Here is a 22,139-nt window from a genome sequence, read left to right on the forward strand (position 1 = left end):
CTCCATCCACCTTCTAATGAGATAAATATCAGGGTCAGCCACTTGGGCAGAGCACAGTTCCTCAGCAGTCCACCCAACGAATGGAGCAACACTTGCGGTGAGGACGGGTGCACTTCCCCCACTGGACAGGACTCCAGGGTAACTGTTCCAGGGTAACATTTCCATCACTCGTTTCTAATGCAATACTTCCAAGTGCGCATAAAAACAAGGTGATGGAAACATAGCTAATGATAGGGAAAATATATGTTTGTATTGATTTGTGTAGAACAGTTCATTTTAAAGCACTTTGTTCAGTGTCAAACATAATACTATTTTATGGACTTGGTTGGTTTCTGGTCTCCACTGTACAGTTCAGCTCACTTTCTGATCCAGAGCTTTTCAAAGTCAACACAGTTTTACACCAGAGATCTTTCTGATCGCTTCTTCAGCTGTATCATAGAGTCAGGACTAAACACTGATGAGAACAGAGGAAATTACCAACCAGAGGAGGAGCTGATGATGTGTAAAGGAAGAGCTGTAACTATATATAATGAAGAGAAAGACTGACAGAAACACACAATGGCTGATAAGTGTGATCTGTGTCTGCTGGGACTGATCATTCTCTCTTCACTTCTCACAGGTAAAGAAATCTGTATTTTCTCTAAAGACATTTAGTGGAATTAGTCTGGAAAGAGTTCATTTGAACATGCTCAGAGGATAGCCAGAGAAAAAACTAACATCAAATAGTCAAGGGCAAAGAGCCCAACTAAAGCAAATACTGATCACCATAACGGTGACCAAACCAAACTATTACTTTCAAACAATCTTCGACATCTAAACCTCTTTTAAGAGGTTCAGTCCTGTGTCTGCTGGGAAACATCCCGCTAAAACTTTATAAGAATGTTATGGAATTATGTTCTATCAGTGTTATCACTAAACATGTCTAAAATGTTTTTAGAGAGTGTTATCCTTCCTTTAGGAGAACATTCTGGTAACCAAAATAAAATTTGCTATAGAAAACATACAAGAACATAACAACATTGATAGAACAACAACATTTCTATCTGGGATGAGCTCATATTGTGGCCACGGAGAGTGCACTGTGAGTTACACTTTTAGCTCACTGTGACTCACATTGATGACCTTGTGCACACATGGTGAGATCACTGTGAGATTAAAGTGTTGACTGGGCAAGTAAAGTCATGTCAAAATAATGCATTAACAAATAATTTAATAAAATATGATTAAACATGCATTAGGAGAACATTTTTATTCCTTTACACCACCAGTACAAAAAAGGTTATTTGTAGTTCTTTTTTAATTTATTTGTATCATTAAACATATATAGAGCCCATGCATACCTGTAAAGACACACACGAGGCACGTTTACAATCAAATATGCCACGTACACAAGTTAATTAAAGCATATACAATTAAAAAACTAAACGACTATAATTATCAATTTGGTTTACCAAAGTCAACATACATTAGATTAAAATGCCAGCATTACCGTATAACAACACTACTGTCATGATTCCTGTCTTGTGTTCCCCTTGTCTTGTGTGGACATTTATTTTATTTTCTGTTCTGTGCCATGGTTTCCTCCTTCTTCCTTTTTTATTTTATTTTTTTTGGATCGATTTTGCGCATTACTGCCACCTACTGTGAACTTGATCCAGAGACTCTACCCACCCCCCATCCTTACCCACTATATTAACCTTGTGCTGCTTTAGGTACATTTTTGGTCATTTTGCCTGTTTTATTTTTTTTTGGCTGTTTTAATGCCAATGGTATGTAATTTGGCAAAATTGTGACTTTTTGGATAAATTTAAAATATTTGATCTCATTTTGCAAAATATGTATAACACACACTGTGTAGAACAAATAGCACCATTCAGCACTATAATGACCAAAAATGGTCCATTGAAACCCATTAAAACGCTGTTTAAAGCCGGGGCCGTCATTAATACATGAATCATGATTTATGTTGAAACATCCTTTCATTTTGAAGTCAAAGCATTATATTTGCATTATATAGTGTATTCCACCAGATGACGTCACTACATAGGTATTCCCTATGGGTGGAAATGCACGTTATTTTCCTGGTTTCGGCACTATTGAATGTTATAAAGCATTTTAATGGCTCCAATGATCAAAAATATTTCTGGGTATGTGTGGATGTCTAAGAGCAATGTATGTCTGAGTTGACAAAAGTGTGTGTGTGTGTGTGTGTAGGGCCTAAATATAAACATGGTGTTTAGGCGAGTGACAAATCACAATATCATGAAGGTCATATTTTACCCTTTCTGTCCATACTCTCTCTCTCTCTCTCTCTCTCTCTCTCTCTCTCTCTCTCTCTCTCTCTCTCTCTGTGTGTGTGTGTGTGTGTGTGTGTGTGTGTGTCAGTGGTGTAGGATGTGTGTGTGTGTGTGTGCGTGCATTTAGAAAGAGAAAGCGCTTCTCACTGCATTGTTTTCTTTTGATTTGATTCATGTGCATTTTACGCACACACATGAACCTTTGACACAGCTTCGTTTTTTTTTAGCAGACTATGTTTCAAAGTGAATTGCTAATTTCTCACATACGTAGAGGCACAGACTCAGCCATGCAGTCAGTTCTTAGACAATAATAACACCTTTCATCTTGCGGCAATAATTACATTTTTGTGTTTTTGTCCTCTTATACAAATTGATGGTATCGCCACCAAGGGTTAAAGGGTTAAAATCCTGAAATTAAATAAATATTTGGTAGTTATGATGAGGACTGATGCTGGTTAAAAGGTTTAAGTTAGTAAAAGTGGAAAAAAATTATAATATATAATATTTTAGGCAGTGTTTAATATGTGACCATTTTTGGTCATTAACGCGCTGAATGTTTATTTTTTATTTTAATCTGACATAACACAAAATCTTTAAATGCACCAGAAATAATGTTGCCGCTAATCATTGACATATTCAAGACTGTGATAATCCAAAGCTAAAGTTTTCTCTTTGCATTTAGTGTATGGAAAATAATTAAATTTTTGTGTTTTTTCCTCTTATACAAATTGATGGTATTGCCACCAAAACTGGAATTTAAAGGGTTAAAATCCTGAAATTAAATAAATATTTGGTAGTTATGATGAGGACTGATGCTGGTTAAAAGATTTAAGTTAGGAAAAGGGGAAAATAATCGAATCCACTGTGAGACACCAATGTGTCCCTGAGCAAGACACTTAACCCCTAGTTGCTCCAGAGGCGTGCGACCTCTGACATATATAGCAATTGTAAGTCGCTCTGGATAAAAGCGTCAGCTAAATGAATAAATGTAAATGTAAAATGTAATTATAGCTTTAATTTCATCTGTGTTATTTCCATGTCTATTCTATCCTCCTGCAATGCTTGTTTCGCCATATTTATCTGCTGCCTCATTCCCTTTTACCCCAACATGAGCTGGTACCCACATGAATATTACCCTCACTCTTTCCTGCTGTAACATATATAATTCTTGTAATATCTCCACTACTAAGTCCTGTCTAGTGTCTGACTGTTGTGCTTTAATGCACACAAGAGAAGAACTGGAGTCTGAACATATTACCACATCCTTTAATCCTGCCTCATTTATCCATCTCAATGCCATCATTATTGCAATTAACTCCCCTGAAAAAAATTATAATTTATTTTATATCCTTATTTTTCTGGATATCTGCAGTTTTGGAACAATAAACGCTACCCCTACATGTTCATTACTGGATTTTTTGATGCATCTGTAAATACTTGTATTTTATGCCCATAATTTAACCATAAGTATTCCCTTACCTGGATTTCTGTGTCATGTTTTGTAGTCCTTTGTAGTTTTTCTTGTTTAGTAGTCTCCCCAGGTGTTTCTGACTAGCCAGGACCCCTTGTTATCTTGTTTAGCTTGTTTGCCTGTGTATTTAAACCTCTGTGCTTCAGTTGTTGGTTGCTGGTTGTTGTAGCTGTTTCATGATTCATGTTCCTGTCCTTAGTTCTGTTGTTTGCCCTGGATTACGTGTTTGTCTTATTAAAGGGATAGTTCACTTTGAAATTAATTTTTGGTATGTTTTAGCTTACCTCAAGGGCATCCAAGATGTAGGTGTCTTTTTTTCCGCAGTAGTTTCAATTTTGATATTTTTAGGTCAAACCGTTCTTGTCTGTCAGTCATATAATGCAGGTCGATGGTCACTGTCTCAAAGAGCATGCACAGAGTCCAAATTAAAACAATTCCCCGTCGTCCAAATTAAACAATTCCCCATTGTAAGTACACATTGATTGCCTAAGACACCCTTCCCTGAGTTTTGCTCCTTCCTTTGGGAACTGTTCCACAAATATTCTTTGTGGGTTTTGAATTGTTATTTTGTATTTAGCTGTGCATAAGTCACAGTAGGGTGAGTTTGAAGGAAAGAGAGAAACACAGAACAGATAAAGAGCTTTTAAGGGCAGTTATTAGTGTATTTTCTATGGTTGAAGAGGAGGATCAACTAATCCTGTGCCGTCCAGTAATGTTTATGACAAAGCTCAAATCAAGAGTTCAAGCTATGATGATATTACATTATTATTATACATTTTATTTATAGGCGCCTTTCTTGACACTCAAGGTCACCTTACATCATCATCAACAACAATAACAATATTTAAAAACAATAAGATACAATGCAATTAAAAGAAAATACAGTTGGTCAAAGGGAGTAAGCTATTCTAAACAAATGAGTTTTGAGTTTAGATTTGAAAAGTGTGAGAGAATCAATATTACGGAGGTCCGGTGGAAGCGAATTCCAGAGCTGAGGAGCAGAGAAGCTGAAAGCTCTACTCCCCATAGTAACGAGGTGGACACGGGGAACGGTGAAATGAATAGAAGAAGAGGATCTAAGAGTACGAGCGTGTGTAGGTACATGGAGGAGATCAAAAAGATACGAAGGCGCTAGATTATGAATGACTTTAAAAGTAAGGAGAAGTATTTTATAGTTGATACGATAAATGATAGGGATCCAATGGAGCTGTTGTAAAATAGGAGTGATGTGATGAATAGAAGGGGTACGAGTAATAATACGAGCAGCTGAATTTTGGACCAGTTGAAGTTTATGAAGAGTTTTATGTGGAAGGCCAAACAAAAGAGAATTACAATAATCTAAACGGGAGGTGACTAAGCTGTGAACAAGAATGTCAGTGGAGTGAGGCGTGAGGAAAGGACGCAAACGGTTGATATTACGAAGATAATAATAAGCAGACCGGGTAACATTATTAACATGAGATGTAAAAGAGAGGGTGCTATCAAAGATGACACCCAGACTCTTAACCTGAGGGGAGGGAGAGATAAAGGAGCTATCAATGGGAATAGAAAAATTATGGAGTTTGTTTAATGTTGATTTTGTTCCTATAAGAAGCAATTCTGTTTTATTGGCATTTAATTTAAGGAAGTTTGAAGTCAACCAGGATTTTATGTCAAGAAGACAGTTAGTAAGGGAAGATGGTGGAAGTGTGGAATTAGGTTTGGTTGAAAAATAGAGCTGGGTGTCATCTGCGTAGCAATGGAAATTAATCTGATGTTTACGGAAAATGTAACCAAGGGGAAGAAGATAAATAATAAACAGTAGGGGCCCCAGGACAGAGCCCTGGGGCACACCTGTAGTGACAGGAACAGAATGAGAAGTGAATGATTTTAACTGAATAAACTGAGTGCGGCCTGAAAGATATGAATGAAACCAGTTAAGAGGTGTGTTAGTAATTCCAATAGAAGAAAGTCTGTTCAAAAGGATGGTGTGTGAAATAGTATCAAAGGCCGCACTCAAATCAAGCAGTAGAAAAATGGATATTAAACCAGAGTCAGCCGCTAGAAGAAGGTTATTAGTAATTTCAAGTAGTGCTGTTTCCGTGCTATGAAAAGGACGGAAACCAGACTGGAATTGTTCATATAAATTATTGTCGGAAAGATGAGTATGAAGTTGAGCAGCAACTATTTTTTCCAGAATTTTGGAAATGAATGGAAGATTTGAAATAGGACGAAAATTATTATAATCGTTGGGATCTGAACCAGGTTTCTTAAGAATGGGAGTTACAGAAGCTGTTTTAAGAGAAGAAGGAACAATTCCAGTGGTAAGTGAAGAGTGAATAATGTTAGTAATGAGAGGGGACAGAAAAGAAACAGTGGCTTTCACAAGCACAGTTGGAAGGGGGTCTAATCTGCAGGTTGAAGATTTGGATTTTTGAATGAGTTCATTAATTTCTTTTACTGAGGGTAAGGTAAATGCTGAGAGTAGACAGGTGGGAGCAAAAGAAACTGGGACAGGTGAGTTCGGACCAGAAGTAGACATAAGGTGCTTATGTATATGTTCAATTTTTAAAGAAAAAAATTATAATATAGCATTACAAAAATCAGAGGAATACAAGTGAGGAGGAAGTGGATCCCGAGGTTTTATGAAGTTTGTAATGAGAGAAAAAAGGGCTTTTGAATTTCCTTCACTTGAGCTAATTAAACCAGAATAATAGGTGGTTTTAGCTTGAGAAATCGAATCTTTGTAAAAAAGAATGTGATTTAAATACATGTCCTTATGCACAGTAAGATTCGTTTTCCTGTAAAGTCTTTCAAGTTGTCTTCCTTTTGTTTTTAATTTTCTAAGAATGGGAGTAAACCAAGGTGCAGAAAGAGTAAATGAAACAGTCCTGGTTTTGAGTGGAGCAAGATTATTAAAGAGGTTGTGAAGGTTGTAGTTGTAGTGAGAAAGCAGTTCATCGGGGGTAGAGAAACTGTCGATACTAGGAAAATCAGTGATGCTAGAAGATAAAATGTCCAAGTTGATATCCTTAATATTTCGGAATGTTATAGTACGTGGGAGATTAGATTTGGAGAGTGAGAGATTAACAGTGAACGAAAGTAACATGTGATCGGAAAAAGGAAAAGAATCTGCTTTACAGTTAACAGGTGCAACACCTGAACAGCAGATTAAATCTAAAATATGTCCTTTATTATGTGTGGGAAAGTTTATGTATTGCTGAAGTCCAAAACTATCCAGACAGGATGTAAAGTCTTTGGTGAGAGTGTTGTCAACATTATCCATATGTATATTAAAATCCCCCAGGAGTAATATATTTGATGAAAGTGTGGATAGGTGAGTCAGAAAGGAAGCAAGGTCATCAATAAAATCCTTGTTAGGCTTTGGTGGGCGGTACAAAGTAGCAACAATGGTGGGAATAGGTCCAGAAAGGTGGCAAACAGTAGCCTCAAATGAGTGACAGACAGGAGCATTGACAGGCGCTATCCTCCACTTCTCACGATAAATTATCGCGAGACCTCCCCCACGACCAGAGTCACGTGATTGAGAGATGTAAACAAATCCCGGAGGAGAAGCATCATTGAGTGAAATAAAGTCATTTGGCTGCTGCCACGTTTCTGTTAAACACAAAAAGTCAAACTTACGGTCAACGAGGAGATCCTTCACAAGATGCTCCTTACCCGTAAGTGAGCGGATGTTAAAGAGACCGAAGTTGACATTAGTGTTACTGATTTTGACAGCCGTGTTAGCCGACCTAGCTAGGCGGGCCAACACACTATGATCAGCGCAGCGACCGGTATTCCTCAATGGGCGTCGAGAAGTGGACCAGAAGGACTTTATGGAGCTGGATTTATCATACTGAAAGTTCCGACGAGAGCCACGGTGAATGTATTGAGATATAACATTATTTACATTTGTTTCAAAGTCAGGGTATTTCTTATTCCTTCTTAAAGAGGCGTTTGATTTGGTTTATCATAAATGTTAATTAATGCATTAACTATCAAACACCGGAAAAAGACTGTATGATTTGAATCTTCTGCTTTGTTATTTTATTTATTAATATCATAATGATCATTGAGATATACTGTGTTTCAGGTATCAGTGGAGTGGATGATCATGTGTTCATCAGTTCTGGTGAAAATGTGCGTCTGTCCTGTAATAATGCTCTTTCTGACTGCAAATCTAAAACTACATGGATCTACTCTAACAGCTTCAGACATCCAGCAACAGTTGAACTGATCACTGGAGGGATAAAGAAGAAAGACACAGAGAGACATGAGAGACTGAGTCTGGAGTCTGACTGCTCTCTGAACATCAAGAACGTCACAGTAGAAGATTATGGATTATACAGATGCAGACAATATGTGAATGGACAGAAACAAGGACCTGATGCTGATGTTTATCTGCATGTTCTTCATGGTAAGTTTATGATTATGTGGTCAATTTAAAAAGGGCAGATTCTCCCTTTAAACTCAGATGATGATTGAAGAGACTGTGATCAGTTTCAGTGTCTCCATCATCATCATCATCATCATCATCATCATCATCATCTTCATCCTCACAGACTGAGATCAGTCCAGGCCGCTCTGTGACTCTCTCCTGTCAGTTGTATTCAGATGCTGGATACTCATGTGATTATTGGGTTCGTTCTGAGGGAGTTGAGCTGTTGTGGGTGAATCAGGCTGGTGTTGATCTGAAGACAGACTCCAGATATCAGATATTATCATCATCAGATCAATATCACTGTATCATCATCACTCTGACTACAACACTCCTGAATGAAGATAACAACAGAGAGTGGAGATGTCGGCTTACTCACAGAAACCAACTCAAGACTTCAGTCAGATACACTGTCAGGTATTCAGGTGAGAAAACACTCTTTTCAGACAGATTTGTGAAAACTGTCACACACTGGCTCTACTCTTTCTGATGGCTTCATACTTTTGGCAGTTGTAAAATATGGGTCATTCATGAAATATTGCATAAATCTATTAAAGCCTAGTATGACCCATGTAGGAGGTCAGTTTGAGGAATTCTAAGGCTTAATAATGTCATTGATTCAGGAAAGCTGAAGGTTTATGGGAAGCAGCTCACTGTGTTTCACTCTCATATAAACCAGGAATAAATTATACAGTAACATCTCTCTTCTCAACTACTCCAGTCAGAGGCTCATATTTGTACAGTCTGATGCAAAATAATTATAATATATATATATATATATATATATTTAAAAAGAAGAATAAATAGATTTGTCAGTATATGACATTTTGATACATGTCTTGTACAGTATGTTTTCTGATGCAAAATCATCATAATATATATTTTGAAACACTATCCCATGATAAAATCATAGTGAGGATTTATTAAACACAACTCATCCCATGTTAGTGTGAGCAGCTTCCAGCACCAGAACTGAGTGTCACTGATACGGCGCTGCTCTAGACTACAGCAGTTTGTAAGAAATGCCTTGACATTGTGTTCATGCATTAAACTATGACATATTTTATTTCCATTTTAATAGTTTTAACGTCAACTACAGCAACACCACTTACTCCAGATACCACACCAATCTCTCTGAATCCAGGTGTGTATGAGCATCATCCTCATTTGACCGACTCGTTGTTCGAGCAGCTGATCACATATTTTGACTCAAGCCACGTTTAAAGGTGCTCTAAGTAACTTTTTTTACCTTAACTGAACAGCTTCGGAGTCATTGGAATGGTTGTATTACTTATTTCGGGTTGAATGGTGGTCGTTTCGCACCCCCCTGGTGCCCGTGAGCGGAAAATCCGCACTTGCAACTTTGAGCCAGGAAGTATCGCGTGATATCAGGTCTCGCGATGTAAACAATTGCTTTACGGCCAAAAGAAATCTGCTAAAATGCTGTCATTATTGCGCTCCCTCACGCTGTTTCGAACCCGAATGAAGAACCTTCTACAAGCCATCTCTCCCACACTTCTACCATCACTCACACACATCATCAACTCATCCCTCCATACTGGCACCTTCCCTACAGCATTCAAGCAGGCTCAGGTTACTCCACTGCTCAAAAAACCAACGCTAAACACATCATTTGTAGAGAATTACAGACCTATCTCTCTCCTACCATTCATTGCGAAGACACTTGAAAGAGCTGTCTTCAACCAACTAACATCCTTCTTGTCTCTAAACAACCAGCTGGATGTCAACCAATCTGGCTTCAAGAAAGGACATTCAACTGAGACTGCATTACTGTCAGTCACAGAAGCCCTACGGATCGCAAAAGCTGCTTCCAAATCTTCAGTCCTCATTCTCCTGGATCTGTCTGCTGCCTTCAACACGGTGAATCATCAGATCCTTATGTCCACCCTCTCATCACTGGGCATCACAGGAACTTCACTCCACTGGTTTGAGTCCTATCTCACAGGTAGGTCCTTCAAGGTCGCATGGAGAGGTGAGGTATCCAGAGCACATCAGCTGACCACAGGTGTTCCCCAGGGTTCAGTTCTTGGTCCCCTCCTCTTCTCCATCTACACCACATCACTGGGACACATCATACAGGCACACGGTTTTTCCTACCACTGCTATGCTGATGACACGCAGCTCTTCCTCTCCTTTCAACCAGATGATCCCACAGTAGCTGCACGGGTCTCAAGCTGTCTGGCGGACATCTCCACATGGATGAAGGAACATCACCTGCAGCTCAACCTGGCAAAGACTGAGCTTCTCGTCCTCCCTGCCAATCCATCTCTACAGCACGACTTCACCATCCAGCTAGAGTCATCATTAATCACCCCATCAAGATCGGTCAGAAATCTTGGAGTAACGTTTGATGACCAGCTGACCTTCACAGATCACATTTCAAAGACAGCTCGATCATGCAGGTTTGCACTGCACAACATCAGGAAAATCAGGCCTTTCCTAACTGAGCATGCAACACAACTTATCGTCCAGGCCCTGGTCATCTCTAGGCTTGACTACTGCAATGCTCTTCTGGCTGGACTTTCAGCATGTGCAACCAAACCCCTACAGATTATCCAGAATGCTGCAGCTCGTCTTGTCTTCAACGAGCCCAAGAGGGCCCACGTCACTCCTCTGTTCATCTCTCTGCACTGGCTACCTCTCGCTGCTCGCATCAAGTTCAAGGCACTGACGCTTGCTTACAGAACTATCACAGGCTCAGCTCCCTCCTACTTTCACTCACTCCTACGAGTCTACATCCCTACCAGACACCTACGATTGGTCAACGAGCGACGTCTCGTGGTTCCATTACAGAAAGCCACAAAATCACTTTCCAGAACATTCTCATTCACAGTTCCATGCTGGTGGAACGCTCTCCCCACCCTCATCCGGAATGCAGAATCCCTGACAACATTCAAAAGACAGCTGAAAACCAATCTCTTCCGTGAGCACTTAACCTTATAGAAAAAAAAAAAAAAAAGAAAAAAAAAGTTTTCCTTTCCCTTTGAAACATCACTTATCAGGCTTATGCTACTCTGAATAATACCTGAACTTCGTATTTTGAGCACTTCTTGCGTTGTTGTTGCTTTTGCCTCTTTATGATGACTCGCTGAATTTTGTCCTAATTTGTAAGTCGCTTTGGATAAAGGCGTCTGCTAAATGACTAAATGTAAATGTAAATGTAAGAAGACGTTTTAAGGAATGTCCCATCTGCTTTGATGTCATTGATCTATAGCCTCTGGTGTCTGAGAATCACCAACGAGTTTTTACAACAGTGTTGTCAAATATCTATTCCGAAGCTGTGGGGGGAGCTCTAGAGAGAAACCTGTGAGCAAAAAGCGAGAATACAGCGAAGAAATCCCGAAACTACTGAGCCCTGCTTTAATTTGTAATCTACATCACTTTCTAATTCCATTCTCTTGTACATCACCAACAATCATAAACATGAAAACTAATACCATTAGTAACTGTCATTAAATGTCAGACACATCATTCTCATCCAGACAATCCTAAACAATCATGTCACATTCATTTAGTGAACATATGAGGTACAGTCTGTTAGTGCAGTGGTTCCCAACCTTTTATTGTCTGAGACCCCCTTTTTCCCAAGAAAATATTTTAGGGCCCCCCTTCACATTTAATGATATTATCGCTCTTGTAAGCTTGCAGCAAGGATGACAGAATACGTTGTTTTCAAGCAAACGGTATGTTTAACCATATATATTTATGCACAAATAATAGCCTATAATATTGAAAATACAATAGCAAAAACATCAGTAGGCCCTTTGTAATTTAAAAACGTAAGCCTATGAGTAGCCTATAAATTGGCCCTATTTGAAATGCAATAACAAAAATATTCACACTGCTGTGTAGGTAAAAAAAAAAAAAAAAAGTATATAGGCTGCTGTCTGGGACCTCAATACTTGCATGTTATTTGTGAGTCTTTATCAATGTGAGGCTTTATTTTTGACGCTTTTGGCGCTATAGCGAGCGATAATAAACTTGCGTTTATTAACAGAATAATGCGTCTTTCGGAAGAACATTGTAGCCGGAACTACTTCTCTCTGTGTACGTCTATGACAAGTCACGCAGGTACTGGGCTACTCCGCAGCGGCAGCGATCCGAACCAGTGTGAAATAGTCCCAATGTAAACACTTATTATAGGTGTACCATAGTGGTTCAGGATAAGACAAAAACACGGATTGGAAAATGGATTCATGATGAACTCGCTCATTATATACATTTTGTAAATTTTGAACAGGAAAAAAGTTAAGGTCTTTTATTTAATGCTCATTGCTCAAAACTATTCAAAATATGACGCGACCCCCCACAGAGCTCGCTGAGGCCCCCTTGTGGGCCGCGACCCCCCTGTTGGGAACCGATGTGTTAGTGTACAGATGGCTTTTAATACATATCAATTTCTATAAAATCATCATCACAAGCATCAATTTACATGATAAATTAGGATAATTTTAAATGTGCCATTTTTATGTATTTGGTTAAACACAGTAATATAGTCCTGCTAATGGTGTCTCTCTATATATACTCTCTCTCTCAGTGACTGAGACTGTGATTGTGGTTGTGATTGTTGTTGCCGCTTCATTCGCTCTTCTCCTTCTGGCTCTTATTCTCTGGGTGATTCATAAAAAAAGAGGTGAGTTTTTCATATTTTGTAACAACAGACAAAAACATCTGATCAAATAAATATGTAATTTAGACAAATTTCTTTCTGTAAAAGTGAAGAGAAATCAATGAGTTAACAAAAATAATGTTTCTATTCTACAGCACTAGATTCTTCTAGACTCTTTTAAAGGGGACCTATTATGCAAAATTCACTTTTGCATGCTGTTTGGACATAAATGTGTGTTGGCAGTGTGTGTACACAACCACCCAATAGTGATAAAAATCCAATCACTCCTTTTTTATTAATCCCCATAAATCATAAGCACTGTCTCCCAACGACCGTTTTTCAGAATGCGGCTTTAGTGACGTCACTACAGCACAGGCCCCGCCCACGAGTGTTGACAGACACTGCCGTTTTAACATAGAAGCGCCCTGATCGAGTTCACAGCAAGTTGTACACATCCACTATTGCTGCACTGACGAGAATGTCTCCCAAGTGTTGTAGGTGTTGTGTGGCTGGATGTATTAATCCACATAGCTCTCTCTCTCTATTTACTCCTGAAATCTGAGGCAGCCGCTGAAGACGAGGTGGAATTATTTTGTTTTCAAAGAAAATGCTCCCTCAACCAGTGTTGCCAGATGTACGATAATTATCGTATTTGTACGATAATTTTGACCTCTGTACGATGTACGATCAATAATGAAAAAAATCCCATAATGTACGATGATTTCAGAGTTTTCAATTGTTCGTCCAAACACACATCCTACCGCTTCTCTCTTTGACCCCAAATCATTTCGCAGGCTCACCAGCCTGCACGCAAGCACGTATACACATACACATACACACACACACACACACACACACACACACACACACACACACACACACACACAACTTTATTAAACTCATCAGTATATGTTTGATCATCATTCGGACCTGGTCCGAAACAGCAGACTTGTAGGCTATTAATAGTGGATACAAGCAGAGGACAAATACGTTATAACCGTAATTAAACTAAACTATACCTGTTCCATCTCCATACAGCATATATTCTTTGACTCTGTAGGCATTATTGTCCGACTCCGGGTCGAAATGAACACCGTTACTGAGAGTTTCTGATATTATCATCATTCCGTGAGATGAAATTGTCCTGAGAGATTGAGCGAGAGCTCATGAAGCCCATGAAGCCCTCTGTGCAGCAGCAGCTTATTTGCATTTAAAGGGCACACACTAAAGGGCACACACTTTCTGAGCACCAAAAAGTGACCATTTAAACATGCTGTAAAAAATGATCTGTTGGGTATTTTGAGCTAAAACTTCACATACACACTCTGGAGACGTCAGAGACTTATTTTACATCGTGTGAAAAGGGGCATAAAAGGTCCCCTTTAAAAACTGATTGTCATCTGCATTAGAGACTGTGTGTGTGTTTGATCATAAACTTTCCCGTGACATTATGTTTCAGGCAACAGAAGAGGGACTGGTGACTCTGTGGTAAGTATTGCAGGTTGATCCATGAGTTATTAATGTCCATAAGGACTGACCCTGAAATATGACACTCTTATTACTCAGATTATAAAATGTCAGGGTTCTCAGCAGACAGTTCTGTCAGTCTTGTCTTAGTTTAAAGGTATAGCGGAGGATTTTCCCGAATTTTAGAAAAGAACCGCCCTCTCCACTTTTTGAAAAAATGCACATGCGCAACACTCTACCTGCTCCCGAGAGGGAACGCCTATTAAACGCTAGCATCGCTAATCATAGCTTACATTAACTTTTACTAGCAGTGATTTTAAATGGATTTCTCCAAATAGAATGCCCAAACTTTACCTGCCGAGTAGAAACTTCGTGACTGAGGCATCAGTGGGAAGCCCAACCTGTGCTTTTAGCGCACGCCAGCGTGTGAAATATTCTCCCAAAAACACTGGTCTTGTTTCTTTCTTCAGAGGCCTTTCTCTTCTTGTCATACAATTCGTAGACACTTTTTCTCTTGCAACCCTCAGACATTTTGAAAAAACCCGGTGAGAACGGCGAGCTTCAATGAATGGCTGAAACCATAGCTCACCACACATATACACTTGAAAGTGCGCATGCGCAGAAAGGACGAGCACATACGACGGCCTTACGTAAACATATCACCAGAATGATTGACACTTAGGTGGACCAATAGTATAGGCTACCCACCCGAAAAAAGAAAATCCTCCGCTATACCTTTAATCTGTCTTTGTTTGTGTTGTGTTTGAGCACATGGCTAGCCTGGGAAAACCCAGACAACTTCCGGCAAATCTAGATTTGCTCTTCAAGTAGTCTTGGAAAGAGCTCATTCAAGCCATTTTTTCCGTCGAAATCGCGGCACCAATCAGAAACGTTGAGGCGGGCTTTACACAATGACGATTGCTCTGATTGGTTTTAGGTCTATCCAATTGCGCCCAGAGTCATTTGAGCGACGTCCGTTGGTGAAGCGCATCAACTTTTAAATGCATTATTATATTCAAATTGCAAACACATGAGGACAGTCTCCATGAAAGACCCACTGGCAGATGAACGTGCTACTACATTTTTCTCCGAAACGGTAGGAAATTAAATTAGATTTAATAGAGGATTTTAACTGTGACAAGATGATTGACAGGGCAGTTTACGTGACAGGATGCACGCGACAGATCCGTCCGATAAAGATGACGAAGTAGTATGTCCCAAAGCTTGCCTACTTTTTTGCTACACATTCAAAAGTAAATACCTTTTCCTCACAAAAAGAGTACATACTTTTATGGCGTAGTGTAACTTAGGCGAATTGGGACGCAGCATATGGCTTTACACGATGACGATCGCTCTGATTGGTTTTAGGTCTATCCAATTGCGCCCAGAGGCATTTGAGCGACGTCCGTTGGTGACGCCCCTTTGGAAATGAGTTATTAATGAAGCTTTGCCAGACCATAACTCAGTTACTACTGAGAATGGTCTGGTTTTAACCAGGCTAGCACATGGCCATTTGTGTTGGCCATGTGTTCCTCTTGTCCCGCCTCCTAGTTTGCAATTACCACGCCCCTCTTGTTTAGTCGTTGATGAGTTCACACGAAACTGTAAAACATTTTGTGATCTTCAGAAGAATATCTCAGTTTTTTCATAAGGAGTTAACTTTACACATGCAAGACTTTGATTAATGGTTGTCTATGAGACTCTGTTATTGTTACTTGGCATTTCGTTAGCAGTTTTGTTAGATTTGGGCTTACACTTTCTGAAGTCTTCATATAGCTCCCTGAGGTTGCATTCCAGATGACTGTGGAGATTAGTTTCCTCTCGACGTGGCCAAAATTTTTCGGCACGACTTAGTGACACCGTAATTTATGTTCACATATCGCGTTTTTGCGCGTGCAAATTCGTTATGTCAAATGCAGGCGCGCGGCAAGCGTGCTCAAAATGGAAGCACATTTTTCCAGGCCCGCCTTTGCCGCGACGAGATGAGAACATCTCAACTTTACAGAATTCCACAAGCTCACGCAGATCATGATTGCATAGCAACGACAGACGCAAGTGCTTGTGGAAAGGAGAAAGCGGCGCGGGCGCGCTTTCCATCCGTTTTTAGACAAGATATGTGAACGGCCCCTTACACAGTACCTGCATTTATGAACGTCTTCGCTATTGAAGCCAAAATATTGCCATATTTCAGACGTACAGTTCTTTTTAGGCACAGGTTCTTCTCTGTTGTCATTTTCCTCGCTTGTCTCTACTCCCGCCATTAGTTTTTATTTTCTACTGCTCTGAGCCCGATCTAGCCAATAGCATAATAGCACCTACTGGGAAGGCGGGTATAAAGATGGTAAGGCCCCATTTGATTGGTCGAATTTGGATAAACAACCTATGCATGCATGCATCACATAAATGCTTGGCACATAAAATAAATGCAATTTATCGCACCTCTCTGCGATACGGATATCGCATATACTATTATCGTGATAACGAAAAATTTTCGATATATTGTGCAACCCTAATGGATGGCATTTAATAGCTTGATTTTTTTCCATATTTCCATTGATTTAGGAGCAGACAGATGATCTGACTTATACTGAAGTCGCTGCGTACAGTAAAAAACGAAGTAAAAAGAACAAGGTGAGCGAACACTTCCTTGATGTTGTCCAGCTTCTCTCAACATGATTTTTGTATATTTTACTCTTAAATGCAGTTCTTCTTGATTTGTGTGATTATATGCAGTTCTTCATGAATTGAGCTCAAACAACATGCTGTAATAATCGTGGGTTGAAACAACTGTAATGTTCATTCAGGTTCGCTGTGATGATAAAGTGACTTATGCTTCCATCAGAGGAGCAAAAGCTGGAGCTCAGGAGAACTGCAGTCAGCTTTATGCCTCTGTGAACAAGAACACATCAGTCAAATAATTATACAAAACCCACATGAGCAGAGGAATTTCAATCTAATATAACTCAATCCTAATGGGTTCATTCATTGTTAATACTCTCAATGTCTTTTACATGTTAACAAACAAATTGTAATGAATTGTTGTCTTTTGTCCTCTTTGTGTTCTGGCTTTGAGTTCTAGCGCTTCCAGAACTATTTTAATAACCTTTGGTCTAGTTTTAATTTAGCAATGTGGAACTAGTGTGACTATGTATGTTCAGGAGTATTTTCAGAGCAATGAACTCACTGTTGAGGTTTGGAAACATGTTTCTGCAGAGTGTGAGAACTCAGTTAGTTTAACCACACATGTTTTTAGAGAAACATTTAAAGAAAGAAGAGGAACTGACATCTTAACCCACACAGAACTGATCATCTCTGAACCCAGTTTGCACTGAACCTGGTAAAACAAAAATAACGTATTTAATGGATAAATACAAGTATTTGTCTGGTACCTTTTATTGGATGCTGAATAAGACCAAACATTTTAAAATGTACTTATTATTCAGTCCCATAAGTACATAAAAACAGTTATTTGTACATTATGGCATTAATAACGTTATTAATATTGGTTGTCATTGCAAGAGTAAGACATGTTGTCATTCCTTAAAATCATGTTAAGGAATACATAAAGGATCTGCAATATATGGAAGTTAATCTTCTCTTGTTTTGTCTTATTCAGCATCCAATAAAAGGTACCAGAGAAATTCTTGTATTTATCCATTAAATAAGTTATTTTACTTTTACCAGGTTCAGTGGATTCAGAGATGATCTTTTCTGTGTGGGTTAAGATGTCAGTTCCTCTTCTTTCTTTATTCTTTAACCACACGTGTTTATCTAAAAACGTGTGGTTAAACTAACTGAGTTCTCACACTCAGCAGAAACATGTTTCCAAAACTCAACAGTGAGTTCATCGCTCTGAAAATACTGCTGAAAATATGTAGTCACACTAGTTCCACATTGCTAAATTAAAACTAGACCAAAGGTTTTAAAAAAGTTCTGAAAACGCTAGAACTCAAAGCCAGAACACAAGGAGGACAAAAGACAACAATTAGGCAGAAACGCATGTGTATTAGTTTGACCATACTGGTTTTAGATCTTATTTTCCAGGTCTAGAAAATCCCATTTTTAAATTTAGGCTATCTTGTATATCCAGGTTTCCAAAACAATTAAAAAAATCGTTGAATTTTGTTGTTTTAGCTTATTTTAATGTTAGTTTTTTTTCTTCATAACATTTTGTACCGTTTTGATGCTGGCAATATATGTTCCCTTTCAAGGGAACTCGAGCTGCGTTTGAGACGCGGTGGGAACGCTCTGCGTGATTGCGTCGTGAAGCACGTGTATAATCAGCCCAATGGAACGAAGGAACGTCATTGGATTAAACCAGCATCTTTCAGAGTGCATAGTCCACAAACACTGAACTATAGTAACATTAAAGATATTTCCCACTTTGGTTATTTGACGATGCCTCCGGCGGAAGAGACGCTTGCGAGCCATCTCTCTCCCGAGTCATCGTCATCACTGAAAGCCCCGACGTTACCCACCAAGCCATTAAAAGCCACATCTATGATGGTGGGTAAAGCATATGCGGCAGCAGGTCAGGCAGCAGGTTGCTTACACACTATGTCAATATTACAAGCGTATCAGGCTGACCTGCTGAGGGACATGGATGATTGTGAGGAAGTTAGTGCTGACGCAATTCGAGAATTGCGTCGGGCGACAGATCTATCTCTCCGGGCCACCAAGGAGACGGCTAAATCTGTGGGCCGTTCTATGGCAGCCCTGGTGGCCACGGAGCGCCATTTGTGGTTAAATTTGTCTGATATAAAGGATAAAGATAGATCTGTTCTTCTGGATGCCCTGCTTTCGCCTTCAAGTTTGTTCGGCGATGCTATAAATTGTGTTGTCGATAGATTTACTGAATCTAAGAAACAAGCGGCGGCATTCCAGAGGTTTCTTCCTCACCGATCCAGTGTCCCAGGGACTGCTAATGTTAAAGCAGAGCAGTCCCGACCATCTACGAGCTCCTCACAACAGCAACAGCATAGAGTTCAACAGAAACAAAGCGTCGCCTCTCGGGCTCCTCCACAGTCTGGGGAGCCCAGGGGGCGGCCGCAGTTTAAGTCAGATAGAGGTAGACAAGATCTGAGGACTGTCCTCTCTAATAAGGCTTGGGACAAGAAAAAGTCCTGATGCCCTAGGTGTCAAAATGTTGAGGGTGGTCCCCTCGGGGGAGGGACGATTCCGAGGAATCGTTTCTCCTCCGCGCCCTCTGGGGGGTGCCACATCGGTTGTTCCCTGCCGGTTCGCCGTTTCAGGGCACCGAGGTGTCAGCGTCCCCGTGCGATCCTCCGAGGAGGGTCGTAGAACGGTCAGTTCGGTTGTTCCCTGCCAGTTCGCCGCTTCAGGGCACCGAAATGTTTGTTCGACTAAATCCAGAGGCCAGTCTCGAGAGGCTGGTTCCCTTAGCAGAATTTCTGGTAGCGTGGAAACTTCTACCAAATATTTCTCAATGGGTCCTGCATATAGTGGAAAAGGGTTACAGAATTCAGTTCGGTTCGTGTCCGCCCAGATTCCAAGGGGTTCTGCCCACAGTGGTGGACTCCGAGCAGGCTCTGGTTATGGAGCAGGAAGTAATGACGCTTCTTCGAAAAGGAGCTATAGAAAAGGTCTCTCCTCCCAGCAGAGAGTCAGGGTTCTACAGCCGTTATTTCATTGTTCCAAAGAAGGATGGGGGGTTGCGTCCTATTCTAGATCTGCGTCAACTAAACTGCAGAGTTCAGAAACTCAAGTTCAAGATGCTTACGCTCAAACAGATTGTATCACAGATTCAGTCCGAGGACTGGTTTGTGATAATAGACTTGAAGGACGCATACTTCCATGTATCGATTCATCCTCATCACAGGAAGTTCCTGAGGTTTGCTTTCGGGGGCGAAGCATACCAATATCGGGTTCTTCCCTTCGGCCTAGGTTTATCACCCCGCACTTTTACAAAATGTGTGGATGCAGCGCTGGCTCCTCTGAGACTCCAGGGCATTCGCATATTAAACTATCTAGACGATTGGTTGATTCTTGCTCAGTCAGAGCAGATGGCAGTTCGGCATCGAGGTGTTGTTCTGGCTCATATAGAAAAGTTGGGGTTACAGCTCAACTCCAAAAAGAGTGTGCTCCTCCCAGCACAGAGGACCACTTTTCTAGGAGTAATTTGGGATTCAACAACAATGCAGGCACGTCTGTCTCCTGCACGAATATCAGCGATTCTCACAGCCGTAAAAGGGGTAAAACTAGGCCAGTCACTCACTGTCAAACAATTTCAAAGATTGTTGGGGCTCATGGCAGCTGCGTCCAATGTAATTACTTTTGGCCTTCTGTACATGAGACCTCTGCAGTGGTGGCTCAGGACCAAGGGGTTTTCCCCGAGGGGAAATCCGTTTCGCATGATCAAGGTCACGCGGTGATGCCTTCGTGCTTTGGTCATGTGGAAGAAACCTTGGTTCCTCGCCCAGGGCCCAGTGTTGGGGGCTTCTTGTCGACGCGTAACGCTTTCGACAGACGCTTCCCTCACGGGGTGGGGCGCAGTCATGAGCGGACGCTCAGTGTCAGGTCTTTGGCAGGACCATCAACTGTCTTGGCACATAAATTGTTTAGAAATGATGGCCGTATTTTATGCTCTGAAATACTTCCTGCCAGACCTAAGAGCCCACCACGTGTTGGTCCGCACGGACAACACGTCGGTGGTCTCATACATCAACCATCAGGGGGGTCTGAGGTCTCGACTACTGTGCAATCTGGCTCATCAGATCCTCCTATGGGCCCAGGGGAAATTACTGTCCCTCAGGGCAGTATATATTCCGGGGCATCTGAATGTAGGAGCGGATATTCTGTCAAGGCAGGGCTGAGGCCCGGGGAGTGGAGGCTTCACCCCGAGGTGGTGGAGCTTCTATGGAAGAAATATGGGCGAGCCCGAGTCGACCTTTTCGCATTCAGACTCAACCCATTGTCCCCTTTGGTTCTCCCTCACACATCCAGCCCCTCTCGGACTGGATGCAATGGTGCAGGTGTGGCCGAGGCTACATCTGTACGGGTTTCCCCCAGTATCTATGCTCCCGGGAGTTCTGGAGAGAGTTTGCCGGGAAGGGGCTCATCTACTATTAATAGCTCCGTACTGGCCGACCCGAGTTTGGTTCTCGGATCTGGTGTCACTTCTGGACGGCTCTCCGATGGAGATTCCCGTCAGGAGGGACCTGCTGTCCCAAGCAAGGGCCACGATATTTCACCCTCGCCCAGAGTTGTGGAAGTTGTGGGCTTGGCCTCTGAGGGGGCCCAGCTCATAGAATCTGGTCTCTCGACTGAGGTCATTATTTTCTACATGGTGTAGAGATCGTAATTTGAATCCTGTTAACTGCCCTATTGGTACAGTTCTCGATTTTCTACAAGACCGTTTCTCTGCTGGATTATCTCCTTCCACCTTAAAGGTGTACGTAGCGGCTATATCTGCATATCATACCCCTCTGGCGGGTACTTCAGTTGGGAGAGATCCTCTAATTATTCGTTTTCTCCGTGGCACTTTGAGGTTGAGACCTGTATTGCACTCTAGAGCACCGGCATGGGATTTGGCAATTGTACTGGAGGGTCTGGCTTTGGCTCCCTTCGAGCCCATTGAGGAGGTTTCAGAAAAGTTCTTAAAAACTTTATTTCTTCTTGCTATTTCCTCTATCAAGAGAATTGGTGACTTACAAGCCTTGTCGGTGGCTCCATCATGTCTGGAATTTGCACCTGGTATGGTGAAAGCATTTCTTCACCCTAGACTGGGTTACATTCCTAAGGTCCCTACTAATGTTGGGGGCCCTATAGTGCTGCAGGCCTTTTATCCTCCACCATTTAATACCCCAGACCAGGAAAACCTGAATCTGTTATGCC

General features: G+C 40.9%; 2 protein-coding genes across 2 annotated transcripts in view; one reads left to right on the plus strand and one right to left on the minus strand.

Moving 5' to 3' along the window:
* The window catches only part of LOC309501356 (uncharacterized protein), a 193,756-nt gene that overhangs the window by 32,252 nt on the left and 139,365 nt on the right, over positions 1-22,139 (minus strand). The gene's annotated exons all lie outside the window — the stretch shown is intronic.
* On the plus strand, positions 482-21,597 carry LOC309508488 (uncharacterized protein; the record flags this gene model as incomplete). Its single annotated transcript, XM_082183137.1, has 6 exons — positions 482-619; positions 7,844-8,167; positions 8,257-8,613; positions 17,902-17,914; positions 19,792-20,064; positions 21,249-21,597. Exons 1-6 carry the CDS (start codon positions 559-561, stop codon positions 21,595-21,597), a joined length of 1,377 nt encoding a protein of 458 aa, XP_082039263.1. The 5' UTR covers positions 482-558.

This window comes from Leuciscus leuciscus (genome assembly GCF_965113295.1).
Source record: "Leuciscus leuciscus genome assembly, chromosome: 1".
NCBI lineage: Eukaryota > Metazoa > Chordata > Actinopteri > Cypriniformes > Leuciscidae > Leuciscus > Leuciscus leuciscus.